The following is a 15,265-nucleotide window of genomic DNA, read 5'->3' as shown; positions in this document are numbered from 1 at the left end:
ACCTGAGCTGAGAGGATTAGCTCCACAATCTGAAACACTGTCAGGCTAAATCTGTTGCCCTCCTTTACGCTCAAGGCCAACACTCTGGGCCCTTCTGCTACTGCAAGGCTGATAATGGTATCAGAGAACACTCTTTGATCTGGCCATGAGACTCTGACAGGAGGCTGAAGTCAACTGTGGTAAAGACATTTTAGAATTTAAGATTCTTTGGATACAGTACACAGAACACATGCCATCATAGAGACACTTACTCTTGCCATGTGATACGTTGGTTCACATCTGGGTAAATTAGCTGTGATTGTCCACGTCTTTGCTCAGTTATTAAAGGGACAGGAGTGAGTGCATGGTTTTAGCCTTGTGGAAACTGTTATTCCATTTATTCCACTCTCACGTCTCAGCAAAATGGCCTGCATAGGAATAAAGCAGCCACAAGAGGACATTATTAGACTTTTGAAAGAAGACAGAAACCTGGGAAAAGCAATCATATTTCACACGCTGACGCGTTTCAGATGTAATTACATACACAACGGCTGGCTGAAAGAGTTGGGATGATGTGACTATTACAGGATATGATTTCAGATGCTGCCTTCGTATTGAGCCGTGGCAATGAAAGAGTTAAGGATGGAGTGATGTGTGCTGCAGGGTGGTGGATGAGACATTCAATAGTCCACAACAAGAGCCCAGCATGACTTAGATGTTTCTCTGGGGGAACTTGTGCAGTTTGTGTACACCTCAGAAACAGCAGAGCCCAAGGAGGTGAGTTGTCTTATTTGACACATTAATGGACGGTCACTCATAATTTATGGCAGGATGTATCCCTTAATAATTCTATGTCTTGCGGTCTCCTCTTAAAATGGTTTTGTTTTGATCAGTTCTACTGCAGGCATGATTTTGTAACGGGCAATAGGCTTATGTGCATGCATGTTAGTATTGCAATAAACCCATCTAGACTTGTTGGATATGTGTGTGACAAGTATTAGGTAATAGCCGCAAGGACGCTGCTTTGTATTCATGGGTGAGTGTGCTTTCTTTGCTTACTCTTCTCTAGGCCCCGGACACAGAGAAAGATGAGACGGGGAGACACGCCTCTTGCAAAGCAGCAGTCAAGTCCTTGCTTGGGAAAGAGTGAGCATCTTCCTTTCCCTCTCTCATCCCTATCTCTCTATAATGTGGTAAATGGCCTTTTCTCCCTCAGATGCAACTTTGACAAAGAGCAAATTCGGGGATCAGGCAATAACAGCAGTGAGAAAAGTCCTAAAAAGACAAGATGAAGTCAACTGAACAGATCGAGATGAGTCTGAGCAACCGACATGAGTGGCTAACTAATGGCCTCATGAAGTCTCCTATGGGATAGACAAAAGGAGTTGGAAATAATGAATGAGGATTCTTACCCTCCAGTGTAACCATGGAGATTATATGTGGTCAGCTCCCCATTACAGAGCATTTTAGAACACTGAAAACACAAGGGTACTCGCACCCACATTAGCATGATCCAGAGCGAGTATCATTAAGGTACTCTCACACATTAGTGTCCAATAACGCTTTCTGCAGCCCAAAAAACTGTTTCTCAGCCTTCTGATCTAATGTTTCCCAAACTAGACAATCAGAAAAGCCATTTCTCATGTAATGGTGAAAAACAAATTCTTCTAAATAGTCCTCAGACTGAAAACCATTCTTGTTATCAGTGACTGAGTGAAAACACGGCAGTGGTGTGGTTTGAAGCAACAGAGATTTTCACTTTATTTTCTTATTATATATTTCTGTATTAAAATTTATTTTAAAGGATCTGTATGCTTAATGTGACAACATTACCAATCTAAAGGAAACCAACAGACATTTATGTTCATGGCCACATGTTAAAATCTAATATTATAAGAACTATGTCATGTGAACTATGTCATGTGACATAGAGCTGAATCTCTTGAGTCTCAGTAACACTGAATTCATATGTTAAGGAGGACCAATGTAAAATAACTCAAATGGGCAACATCAAGCAACAAGTAAGGCACAAACAATAGAAATAGGTCGGTTCACAGAATATAAGCAACAAACAAATCCATAAAGGGATGGTGGTGCACAAAAGCAGGCAATATATACTAGTAACTGTAAGAGCTGAACACAAGGTACAAAGACAAAATGGCGAAGAGACACAGAAAGGACACACTAACTTGCCAGTTCACTGGGTACACGAGTGAAAAGAAATACATTTTAATGTAATCGCTCAGCACTAAATCTTAGCTTCAGGATTGTTATAATGCTCAGTTTATGGCAAAATGTAGTAAGAAGGGTGGTAATGCAACTATGCGATCGTTTTGGAGGGTGTAGTTTGTGGTGCTGTTAAACAGGACTGTTTCTGTTATTTAACCTAAGCCACTGACTAAAATGCGGCTGACAAAATAATGGAAACATGCATTTGTACAATGCAGTACAGTTCACTACGACTGCAAACCACAGCCTCCCGAACGAAAACACAGATAAAGCAGCAGCTCTTTCTGTTTTTTTAAACATATGTTGAATGCTGTAACATAAAACGTGACCTAGAACGCATCATTAGTTCTCACATCTTCAGCCACATTCTGGACCGCACAGTGGATGCAAGCAAAGCAAGATCATTCACTATATTTATTTATAATGAAGCTCCCATTGGACAGCATCATAGAGAACCATATATGTAACAAAACAGACTGCCACTGTCAGCTCCATTTACATTAAGACACTGGGCTAACAAATATGCATTGTGAGTGACTTTCCGCAGATAAATAGATTTAGTAGGTGTTCAAATGGGTTAATAACGAGTTGAGTTAATATTGACAAAATGAGATTTTTCCAGAACTTTCTGAGTAAATAGGACAACTACTTATTAACACAAAAGTTGTTGGGAGCCCCCTCCCCCATAAGGTCACGCTGTACAGTATGTAGGTCAGTGACACAGTGCTGTGCGTCTTCTCTGTCTCTGAAACAGAAAGAGTGAAATAGAGACATAAATAGACACTGTGTCTACTCTGACAGAGGCCCTCTCGTTGTTGACCACCAGTTGTAACATATTCTCAGGATTAGCAGCTCAGTCAGTGTGATTCCCCCAGTTCCTTAAAATAGAGAGATGGACAGATAGGACAACAAAACTCCAGTTGTGTTCCACCATAGACCCCTTTAGGGCCAACAGAATCTCTTAAGGTGCCAACAGACCTGTGCAGAGCTTTCCTGAGACCAACTCGAGAAGACAACAGACTCAGATATGGCTACAGACGTCGATGAAGGTAAGGCAGCAGTAGCACAGACTATTCTCTGCAGCACGGACAACTACCATAGTTCAAGGCCGATTGTCGCCAGAAAGAGGATGAACTGGTCGGCAGCAAAATTAGATGGGTGTGTAAGATGGGTGTTGGATGACTTTTTCACAAACAATGCAACAAATAATGATGATATTGGATGACAGTAAATTAAAAGATTTAAACTGCAATGCACTACCATTTCTTATTTTTGTCAAATAACAGGCATTGTCAATACACAACACTAAATTGCAACAACACAAAATTAATCAACACTATATATTAACTATATAAATGGCAATTAAATGAGGAGTGTGTCTTAAAACAAAATTATTCCAACTTTATGGGCAACAGTGTTTAACATTTTCCGGCCCATGGAGGTTTGGGCCATTGGTTGTCATGGTAACGGGCAATGGTAATTTGACCAGCTAAAGAGCGGGAGAGTTGTTCTGGTAAACAATTAAGATTTTACACAACCCAAGGTAAGATAGCTTTTGGAATAAACCTACCAGATGCACTTCTTTTACAAATAATAAATAATATCGCGCGCAATTGAAAATATAGCCATACTTAAGTCAACAGCTAGCAACAAATATTGGCAAATTTTAGCATTACTGTATGTGCTATAGCCTCTCTTATTACAGAACAAAATAGTTAGGCAAAAGAACAAAATGTCGCTGTTAAATGTTGAGAAAGTGCGCTTACGCATCACGCAAAGTTTTCGCTAATACAGTTAACTGAGTTAACTTAAATCCTTCCTCCTGTGGTTAGCGTGGCCTGTTGAGTACCGTTATATGTCGCCACTGTCATATAGAGAAAGTTCACACTTAGAGTAAAACTGATCGTGTTTAGCCTCGTGTCTTGTATTTCTATTATTTCCGCTTTTATTTTGGTCGTTTCTTTGTGTGTTGTCGTTGGCTTACCCCTCCTGTGTCCGCCTTCCTGATCGTTCCCACCTTATTTTCCCAGTGTGTATTTGTCTGTCTCCCTTTATTTTTTGTTGGTTCGTCTTGTCCTATAAAGTTACCAGTGGAACCAGTTTCCTCTAATTTGAATGTGAGAATTTGACCGTATAGTCTCAGAGTCATGCATTTGTGTTTACACCTCGTTCAGTCGTGACAGCCATACATAGGCTGCAGTGCCTGGTTTGGGTTGCATGGGTTGTGTCAATGCCGCTGTAACCTATTGTGGTGGGCACAATAAAAAGAAAAAGAAATACGAACCTATTAGTTTCATGGAAATGATATAGAGGCGTCCAAGAGGATAGTTAATAATTCATGCAGCCATCAGTTCCCAGTCAATATTTTTTATGATCCTCTATCTTTTTTAGAGTGTGCAAGATGCCATTAAGCTCCATAGCAGCAGTGATGCACACAGCTGTTGTCATGTTAGGGTTGTGTGTCCAGAATGATAAGCTTCCTGGAAGCACCATGCATGGCAGAGCGGAAAACTGGCTTAGATTACACCACACGGCAAGGTCTTTTTCTGATGTTGCTTAGGCACTGCAATGGCCTGAGCTGCACCCTGCATCACTGAGGATATCAGTAAGATAGTACCAGTTTATCCCAGTTATCTCCTTGCAGAAGCAGCTGCCCGTTATTTTTTAATTACATAGCCATGTGTAAACACAAGTAGTGTAGACAAGACCAAATACTACAGTTAAAATAAGTGATATTAGGCAGCTATAGTTTCAAACTGAAACAGAGTGACCATTTGTTAGGGAAAGACTATGATGTAACACTCCAAGAATAGATCAGAGGGACTTGCATTCCCAAAGATGTTATTCATCTGGAGAATTTTGTCAAACCACTGGAACTACTGGTAGGTACTTTTTTGTCATTGTACTAATGCACTTTCCAAAATGCTTTGTCTAGAACTGCTGCCCTGAATGCCCCACAAGCTTAACTGTTTCCATTACTATATGCCCTAACAGAAATTTGCTTTAGTACATTATTATTGACACACATTATTCATTATCCAAATACAGCTGTAGCTTCATGCTGATAACTGTTCTTTATTGGATACATATATATATAAAAGAAAGCTTAAGGCTAAAAATCAGTATAAAGAAAAAAATTCTCAATTAAAGGCTGTGAAATGTGTAATGGCTTGTAAAGGTGCAGTTTTTCTAATTTAATTTGCATTAACAAAACCAGTTCACGCAATGCTTTCCATGTGTGCAGTTAGATCTTGAATGTCCTGCACCTAAACCCTTGCACAGGGCTGAAATCTTGTTTACAAAACAGTGGGCGCTGGTGACAGCAAGTAAAGGACTGATAAAGAGGGCAGGTCCTCTTTGTTCCTTTCAGCTTCGTGCTGCTGTTACCTCTCATTGTTGCCTCTGCCTTCTTGCAGACATGCCTCGTCAGTTCCCAAAGCTGACTCTGAGCGAGGCAGAGGAGGAGACGCAGCTTCTGGCGGAGAAAGTATATGCAACAGCGCTGAAAGAAGAAGACAGCAAGGATGCCTTATCAATGTTCACCATACCTGACGACTGCCCAATCGGCCTCAAGCAAGCCAAGGAACATGAACTGCTTAAAGAGCTCGCTGAACAACAGTCAGAGGAGAGTGCCAAGAGGTAGGCCCTGTTAATGCTCTGGCAATGAACAACATATAATCAGACTACATCACTAATTCATAAAATACCCGAATAAAAGTTGCAGCAGATAAAGTGTTTCCAAATATGCTGCCAATTTTTCAGGAAGAAAAGCTTGAAGATGATTCGTTCCCAGTCAATGTCCCTGCAGATCCCATTGAATACAGACTGGACACGGTCACTGGCAGCAACACCCTTCATGTCCCCCAGCTCCACCTGCTCATCTTTGCCAGAAAACTGCCCAGATTACCAGAGGGTTACTATTAGTGGTGATTATTGTGCTGGAGTAAGTACCAGGGCTGGGGCATTTACTAGCTCAGAAAAGACTTGAATTTATCTGTAATGTCTATTCTTCACTCAGATCACTTTGGAAGACTATGAGCAAGCTGCCAAAGGTCTGTTTAAGGCTCTGATTATTCGCGAGAAGTATTCAAAGCTAGCCTATCACAGATTCTGTAGAACCACAAGTAAGTTCCTCCGCAGTGCTGAGAACATGAGATGGAGCGAGGAAGATGAGGCTCTGCCAGGTATGCAGAGCATATGCATTATAGTATTTAAAATGTTTTATTCTGATTACTGTGTATGTCAGTAACTGAATAATGTTGTGGCCACCAGACATGTACCCATGTCCAGTAGATGGAGAGGATCCCTACAGCATGAACAACATCCCAGAGAATCTGAACTATGAACTGAAGATGAAAGATGGGATAGTGAATGTTTATGACAACACAGAGGCTCTAAGAATGATCCAGCCCCACAACCTTCCTTACCCGGACTTAGAGACCTTCGCCATAGACCTCAGTCATGTGCTCGCACTGATTGCAGATGGACCCACGTAAGTTTCCAAAACAAAACGACTTTGCGAGCTGTGCAGGTTGAAAAACCAGCTACGTAACTCTTTACTGGTCACTTTACTCAAGTTACACAACGGATTCCACTCTAATTTTCAGGAAGACTTACTGCCACAGAAGACTTAATTTCTTGAGTTCAAAGTTTTACCTCCACGAGATGCTGAATGAGATGGCTGAGCTAAAGGAACTGAAATGTGTACCTCACAGAGATTTCTACAATGTTAGGAAGGTTAGTATTTTATCTACAGGTAATATAAATCCAATAACAGCAACACAAAGGTTGCCTCTTAGCACTGAAATCACTTTACCCATTAAGCGTAAAGTGTAAGCCCACACAAAAACACCCACAATTGTGATGAATGGATCAGAATCACCAGGGAAATACCTTAAATGCAAAAAAGCTTTCTGTCTAAATCACTGGAACAGTGTGAGATCTGGAAAAAAATATTCTACTATAAGTTAATCAAATTTGACGCAACAGAAATGAATCACATCCATCAGTTGTCAGCATAGTAGAAACAATCGATTCTGTGCATGATGTAATAAAAACATAGTGCATATCCTCAAAATGTACACATGAAAAGAAAAAGCCACGAGTGCTTGTTTCATCAGTGCATCTGTGTTGGAGACTGAACACAATGTTGCTTTCTCTCAGGTGGACACACATATTCACGCAGCTGCATGCATGTCTCAGAAACACCTGCTGACCTTCATCCAGAAAACATACAAGACAGACGCACACCGTGTCGTTTTGGAAAAGAGTGGACAAAAGATGACCCTACAGGAGGTTTTTCACAGCCTCGACATGGACCCCTATGACCTCACTGTGGACTCTCTGGACGTACACGCTGTAAGTAAAGAAGCTAGTGACAAACTTCATTGAAATGTGTTTTGATTGTTTTTTTTTTTTTTTTTTTTTAATGGAAATCAGCTATTAAAAGTATATTAATTTCCCACCAAAGCAAAATAGATATGAATTTCGTGTCATACCTTTGTGCAACTTATACTCATTTGCCAGTTCATTAGGTACATTGGTGAAAATAAAACAGACCTGCTTTAAATCCTTTCGTGGCTGTTCTAAGTTTAATCATGTTGAGTAAGACAGGTGGTGGTTCAACTGTGTGATCATTTAGGAAAATGGAGTTTGTGTGGCTGTTAAACTGGGTCGCTAAAATGTGGTTGCCCAAATAAAAGGAACATGTTTCAATACAACACAAAACAATTTCAACAGCACTGCAAACTACAGCCTTCAAAATGAAAACAGAGTTGAATCAACACCTCTTTCAGTGTCCTTCAACCTAATGAGTATTTGTTCTCATCAATGCAACTATTAAACTGGCAAGTGAGTGACTCATTCCTCCTTTCATGCTGCTTTCTGCAGGGAAGACAAACCTTCCACCGCTTTGATAAGTTCAATTCAAAGTACAACCCAGTGGGAGCCAGTGAGCTTCGAGAAATCTTCCTGAAAACAGACAACCTGATCAATGGAGAGTATTTCGCTCAGATCGTAAAGGTATCGTACTGTGTGGTCATGCATTTCAAGTCACTGATGCAGAGACAGTTTAGCAAACTGACCCTCTTGTCTGTCGATAGGAGGTGGCCCATGACCTGGAGGAGAGTAAATATCAGCATGCAGAGCCCCGCCTGTCCATCTACGGACGCTCTCCTGACGAGTGGCACAGTCTGTCTAAGTGGTTTATTCAACACAAAGTACACTCTCCAAACATGAGGTGGATGATTCAGGTGCCCAGAATATAGTAAGTGCCACGTTCTTAAAAATACATAAGCATCTAAATTGAAACAGATTTCATGAGAAATGAAATATGTTTTTATGTTTCAGTGACATTTTCAAGTCAAAGAAGCTGGTACCTAATTTTGCCAAGATGCTGGAGAACATCTTCCTCCCTCTGTTCGAGGCCACTGTTAACCCACAGAAGCACAAAGAGCTTCATGTTTTCCTCAAATATGTAAGATATGTGGAGGAACATTTTAGATAAACTGTGACCACAGTCTCTGTCTGTCTTTCTGTGATTTTTCTCCTTTTTTGTGTGTGTCAGGTGTCAGGGTTTGACAGCGTAGACGATGAATCCAAACACAGCGACCACATGTTCTCCTTCAGGAGCCCCAAGCCGGAACAGTGGACTGTAAAAGAGAACCCTCCATACAGCTACTACATCTTCCACATGTACGCAAACATCATGGTCCTCAACAACCTCAGAAAGTAAGTGCCATGTTTCTGATCCATCTGGTGTTTGAGCAGTAGACGAACGAGGGAGCAGAGAAAAAAAAAGAAAAATAAAGGCAAAATAAAAATAGACCAAGACGGCTGCAAGAGGTGTACAGAAAGGAAATCTGGTCAGAGTGATGGAGTGGTGGCCATACATGCCTTTGCAGTGAGAACAGGTGAGTGAAATAGGGAATGGTCAGTTGGACTGGCAGGAGTCAGGAGGTTTGAGTGTCTGGGTCAGTGGTGACATAATAGTTAGAAAATGTGGCAGTGAGAATGATAGAGGACATTTATTGACTTGAGTTTATGATCTGACCAGATACTATGTGTCCAGTAAGTAAACACATTTACTCAAGCTCTGTTCTTAGCTTTGACATACTCGTACTTTACTAGGCTGGTACATTTTATACAACTTTATACTTTCATTGTACTGCATTTTCAGAGGGAGGCATTTCAAATTTTAATTAGTTGTGAATTTTCCTTCTAAGTTTATCACAATGATGATGATTGAATGATTGCTTCCGCTCATGATTCCAGTGAATCATCTATTGTCTCTGTACATATAACTCTCTCGCTATATATACATCAGGGTAACAAGTACTTTTACTTTAAGCGCTATTTGCTTTCAATACTGGTACACATTTCCAATCATTTATCATACTTTTAGGGATTTGAACCTATAGTAACAGTAACTACCGTCCCCAGTCCACTTCTCCATCCACTAGGGTGAGAGGCTTATAGGCACTGATCCAGTGAATGTTGAGCAGCTGATAAATACTCTCAGTATGATAAATACATCAATGAACAGAATAACAGTTTATTGATGAACTTGTTCATTATGTCGTCTTGTGTCGTCTATAGAGAGCACGGGTTGAGCACCTTTCAGTTCCGTCCCCACTGTGGAGAAGCTGGATCCATCACTCATCTGGTTTCTGCTTTTCTCACCGCTGACAACATCTCACATGGACTCAACCTGAAGAAGGTACTTTAGAAATGTTGGCAGACTCTGTTCCCACCTACTAAACAATATGGACTTAGAGACGTCGCATGCAGAATTTCTACAGATCCAAGAGTAATCCTTCCCAGGACAAGGATGAAATACCATACGCACTAGTGCTGAGTGATCTCTGCTCCAAAGATCACATGGAAATATTTCATTCACATTCTGCTACTCTTTATAATGCTAGTTGTCTTGTTATTAGTGATGGAGTTCATCAAACAGTAACTGTGAAATACGAGAAACGTGGGTGAGAGAGAGAAAATCTGAAGTTTTGAGTTTCCTGCGAATGGACAGTATGTTCCAAAGGCAGCTGCCAGGAAAGATAATGACACTGACTCCCTGATATGGATCTACCACCAGAACGGAAGAGATATCATTCTCTCATTTTTTAGGCAGGGAGTAAGACTCTTCTTTAATCTTAGACTGTTAAAACATAACTCGACATTGTGGATAAAGGCGTTCGCTTTCAGCTATAAGTACAGCCAGATGTGTTCTTGACCCGCAACCTGGAATAACATTTAATTGTTGACACAGAATAAAGCTTTACTTGTGAGCAGCTGTAACTCAACATTACATGACTTAAAGATATGCTGATCAGCCATAACATTATGAGCACCTTCCCAGTATTGTTTTGGCCTCTGTTTTGTCACCAAAACAGCTTTAACGTGACGAGGCACGGGCTCCACGAGACCTCTGAGAGTGTTCAGTGCTATCTGGCACCATAACCTTAGCAGCAGATCCCTTAAGTCTTGCAGATTTCAAGATGGGGCCTCTATGGATCAGACTTGTTTGTCCAACACATTCCACATATGTTGGTCGGATTAAGGTCTGGGGAATTTAAAGTCAGCACCTTGAACTAATTTTTGTGAGCTTCAAGCCATTCTTTGAGCCAGGGCGCCTGCTTTTGCTCCCCATATGCATCAGTGAACCCCGGCTACCCATGACCCTGATGTTGATTCATCACTCTTTCCTATTTTTCTTAGGCAGTGAGTAACCACTGTACACCAGGAACCTGAAACACATAAACGGTCTATTGTTGTTATCTGCTGACGAGGGCTCAGTGTGAGGGGACATGATGATTTTTAACATTCTACTGCTATGTGTACTGTATATGTTTGTCTGCCTGCCAGAGTAGTATTTATTGTCTCCCCTCAGAGCCCTGTGCTGCAGTACCTGTACTACCTTGCCCAAGTGCCAATTGCAATGTCTCCACTGAGCAACAACAGTCTATTCCTGGAATACTCCAAAAATCCTCTCAGAGAGTTCCTGCACAAAGGTCTGTGTGTGTCCCTGTCCACAGATGACCCCATGCAGTTCCACTACACCAAGGTAAAGATATACAGGAACCACAAGTTCCTAAGCTGTTGTTAAGCTCACCAGTGTAATGTGTGTTACATGAATTTAGTTTAAATAATCCTTACCTGCTGGTTTTAATGTCTGATTTTAGGAACCGTTGATGGAGGAGTATGCTATAGCAGCCCAGCTGTGGAAGCTCAGTACCTGTGATGTGTGTGAAATAGCCAGGAACAGTGTTCTGCAAAGTGGATTGTCTCACCAGGTAACATCCCTTTTCTGCCATGCATCAGGCATAATCATTATTTCTTCCAAATATTGACGTAATTATCTATTTCAAGGAAAAGAAGCACTTCTTAGGAGTGAACTACCTGAAAGATGGACCTGAAGGCAACGATATCCGTCGGACCAACGTCGCCCAGATCCGCATGGCCTACAGACACGAGACGCTGTGCAACGAACTGAGCTTCATAGTGGACGCAGTGAAGTCTGAAGCTATGGACTCCCTCTGTGAATGAACAGGATCTCACTGTAAACATAGTCCAAGCATGCAGCACTCTTACATATCACCGTTTGTTTATTTTTAAAAGTGACTGCAATGATCAAATAGAATATATTACCACTTAAAAAGCAATACTTGGCTAGATAGAAGCAGGTGATGATGAGTTTGGTAGAAAAAAAAACAAAAAAAGTCATACCTTGGATGAAAGGATGACTGATGGCACTTTTCAAAGGTTTAGACAAAAGCTGTGTTGGGCCAAACTTGCGAAGTAGAATCACATATTTGCCATTAAACAAACCCCCTCCGTATAAATATTTGGACCTAGCACTCTATTTTCTGATGGGGTCTGTCACAGAAACAGTTTGAAACTTGAAACTTTTCCTTTACTGTATACAAAGCATCAGACCATTACAGTTGAGAGATCTTTACACAGACAGGTGGGATAACAGAGATGAGTAATGTCCAGGACGTTTCCTGTGCCTCTTCTTTAAATAGCTTGTTTTCAAGAGTTTCAGAGGATTTTTCTAAAGATGTTGATACACTGAAAGATATGGAAGATACTGAAGTTTTGAATAATATTGCCTTTTTTATTTTTTTTTTGTAGAAACATTGCTTTCACACGCATGTTGGTTATCTGAAGAACAAATAGTATAAAAGGTTACACCACTCTGCCACAACATTAAAACTAATAACAAGGACCATGTGACTATATACAATGTTAATGATGCAATACAATGTTGAGCTGGACCTGACATTCATGTGGATGTTACTTAGACATGTACCACCCACCTAGACCAGACAAGACGCCCCCACCCCACAGTAATAACACTCCTTGACTGTAGCAGCCATCCACAGCAGGATGCAGCCTGACACAGACACACACACAAAAATGGTTCAGGAACAACTAAAACAAACAAACAAACAAAAAACATGAAAAACAGCATAAGGTTTCGACCTGGCCTCCAAACTCACCAGATCCCAAACTGATCAAGTATCTGAGAGGCCCCTCCTCTCAACCCATAGCACCCGAAGGCCCCCACTAACAGTGTTTGCCAGACACCACAAGACACCCTCAGAAGACTCATGTCCATTCTCTGATGTGTTACAACTTTTTTGGAGGCACAAGGGAGACCTACACAACATTCGGTCATAATGTTATGCCTGATCGAAGTATCTTCAAAATGATTGTATTTCCAACACTACCCTCTAGTGGCCAACAGCACCCTTTAATAGCATTGCAAAATAATAAACACATACATGCAAAATAAATTCTCTTTACAGTAATTCTGTTGCATTACTTTTATACAAATCATGACCATTGCCCTTAAAGAGTTTTATTATTATTGTAATTTTTATGTGCTGTGTTTCTTCAAAAGATCAGTAAGATGTTCACTGTGTATCATCGCCGTCTTCTGTCCGCTCATCCTCCTGATCATCTTCCCTGGTTTCTTTAATATTCTTCACACATGTCCACTCTTCTGTCTGGATGTACTCTTTCTGCTGCTGCTCCTGCTGCACGTCAGTGCTGCGAGAGCGACTCCGTCTCCTTTTCGCGGAAAGAAAAAACATGTCATGTAGTATTTGAAAGTTAACATGAAGCAGCTCACTGTCAGCTCCTCTGAGTAATGTGTTTATATTCCACACACTCTTACTTGTTTAATGACACTGATTCAAGAAAGCCTCGTCCGACCCTTCAGACAGAAGGTCAGGATTATATTTTATTACGTGACTCACAATTTTAGGTATGCGACGATGATTACTGCAATCAGCAGGACGGCACATGTGCAGGAGATGAGTACAGCTTTCCCTGAAACAACAGAACATCAGCACCGAAAAGGGATTTACGTGTAGTATATTGCCTCGAGTGTGTTTTCTGAACTGTAAATGACACAAAGTAGCAGGATATCTTACCTCCAGCGGGGCTTCGCGCGCTGTCGACAAAATGGGCTAACTCTGCCAAGTCCTCTGTGATTTTAGGAGTCGAGTAGGAAGAAGTGTGTGTTGTCAGGGTGGAGTCCGTCGCCCTCGTAGGAGACTCGGTGTGCTCTGAGTAATAGCTGCTGCTCAAACTGCTATTAGATTCGGTGTCCTTCAGTTGTGCTGCTGCATCTGTGCATGTACACAAAGGTTGTGAAGGATAAGTGCATGCAATTGTTTGAATAACATTTCATTTTTTAACCGTGCAACTGTGTATTGAAATGGTGACATCATTATACTGATGTGGGAAAATATTCAAAATCTATATGCGCTGAATTAAACCTTCTATGAAATACATTACTGCAGTTTAACCCTTTCATATTTTCTAAAGTCTCACTTTTTTTGGAAGAATATCACTGAAAATGTAGCTGAATGCACTGCATTTAGTCTAAATATTAGTGAAACAAAATCTTCTCTTGTGTTTGCATGCGTGGTGTCTTCAATGAACTGCTGTACACCAGTGCTAGAGAAGACTCCAGATTACAAATGTCGTACCTGATTCATTGAAGCAAAACACATCAAACTTTTGATGTAGACCAGCCCTCCATGGAACCAGGCCTTTGCGGTTTTGGCCACAATTAGCAAGTGCCTGTATGCGGGGAATGACTACGAAATGCTCGTCAATCCAGCCAAACCTGAATGAAATAAAACGTGACATCAGGTACATTTCTTCGGATCCCACGGAGGTGGAATTATGTTTCAAGATCTGCCCTTACCTGCACGTTTCCAGACCTCTCTTTAGAGCCGTCTCTACTTGTGCTTTTGAAGCAATGATCAGACCAAGGGACTGGCAGACTTCCCGAGCTTCAGAGGCGTTGAAGGCGTACTCAGGGCTGTTGGGATCTTTTAAGTAGGTAACCTGCTGTACTCCAACAATACTCACAGATGGGAAAACTGCAAACAGAAAAACAAAATAAAAAAAAAAAAACAACAACTTTGATTTAACTTTACTGTGATAGGGTAAAACCAACTGTTGACTTGGGATAAGTTAGGTTAGATAGTTAGGTTAATTGTTTAAATGTAATGTTAATTATGCGAGAATTACTTACTTTTAAGGAGGCTTGTGTCAATATTTTCATCAGAGAAGACTGGAGTAATAGACAAGAGCGACGAGACGCAAAACCAGATAATGTGACTCATGACTGGTCAGGGAAGAGATGGATGAATGTCGGAGAAGACCAGCGTTGCAAGGTTTATGTGCCTGGGAGCCAAATGACACGGTTAAATAGAGGTGATTCTGTCCACTGCTGTGTGTGTGTTCTCTGTCACTGCCAGAAAGCAGAGGAAGCGGAAGAGGGAAGTACTGAGCACAGGTCAGATCGAGAGCCATCAAATGTTCTGAGAGCAGGGCTCAGGAGACACATGGCACATAAGCAAAGCGCGAACAAAGACAAAGCTTTCAGTGGACGATAAAAAGCAGCAGACATATATTCCAAGAATAATTAGATATGTGCGTAACTAAGAGTGAGAATGCATCAGGTAAAGGTCAGAACAAAGTAGTAAAAGGAAAATAATGACAGCGAATGTCCCTCACTGTTCCTAGCGTGTGA

At 41.1% G+C, this 15,265-nt stretch overlaps 2 protein-coding genes across 5 annotated transcripts; one reads left to right on the top strand and one right to left on the bottom strand.

Annotated features, from left to right (window-relative positions):
- Positions 1 to 670: 670 nt before the first annotated feature.
- ampd3a (adenosine monophosphate deaminase 3a) lies at positions 671 to 12,436 on the top strand. 4 transcript variants are annotated; one of them, XM_047580532.1, is made up of 16 exons: positions 671 to 756; positions 1,049 to 1,125; positions 5,625 to 5,847; positions 5,971 to 6,151; positions 6,227 to 6,392; positions 6,481 to 6,700; positions 6,816 to 6,945; positions 7,372 to 7,566; positions 8,098 to 8,229; positions 8,310 to 8,473; positions 8,557 to 8,683; positions 8,774 to 8,937; positions 9,805 to 9,925; positions 11,099 to 11,272; positions 11,391 to 11,501; positions 11,578 to 12,436. In XM_047580532.1, the coding sequence occupies exons 1-16, from the start codon at positions 695 to 697 to the stop codon at positions 11,752 to 11,754; spliced, it is 2,424 nt and encodes an 807-aa protein (XP_047436488.1). In that variant the 5' UTR covers positions 671 to 694; the 3' UTR covers positions 11,755 to 12,436. The 4 variants fall into 4 exon arrangements, with proteins under 4 accessions (XP_047436488.1, XP_047436490.1, XP_047436492.1 ...); XM_047580534.1 differs by lacking the exons at positions 671 to 756; positions 1,049 to 1,125 and adding an exon at positions 3,124 to 3,257; XM_047580536.1 differs by lacking the exons at positions 671 to 756; positions 1,049 to 1,125 and adding an exon at positions 3,672 to 3,751.
- Positions 12,437 to 12,945: 509 nt separating this feature from the next.
- Positions 12,946 to 14,935, bottom strand: lyve1a (lymphatic vessel endothelial hyaluronic receptor 1a). Its single transcript, XM_047580537.1, has 6 exons — positions 14,765 to 14,935; positions 14,432 to 14,609; positions 14,211 to 14,350; positions 13,650 to 13,847; positions 13,473 to 13,545; positions 12,946 to 13,284 (listed from the first exon to the last, which is right to left on the bottom strand). Exons 1-6 carry the CDS (start codon positions 14,853 to 14,855, stop codon positions 13,128 to 13,130), a joined length of 837 nt encoding a protein of 278 aa, XP_047436493.1. The 5' UTR covers positions 14,856 to 14,935; the 3' UTR covers positions 12,946 to 13,127.
- Between the last annotated feature and the right edge of the window lie 330 nt (positions 14,936 to 15,265).

This window comes from Mugil cephalus, chromosome 3, assembly GCF_022458985.1.
Source record: "Mugil cephalus isolate CIBA_MC_2020 chromosome 3, CIBA_Mcephalus_1.1, whole genome shotgun sequence".
Classification (NCBI taxonomy): domain Eukaryota; kingdom Metazoa; phylum Chordata; class Actinopteri; order Mugiliformes; family Mugilidae; genus Mugil; species Mugil cephalus.
This window is presented reverse-complemented; position numbering and strand designations above follow the sequence as displayed.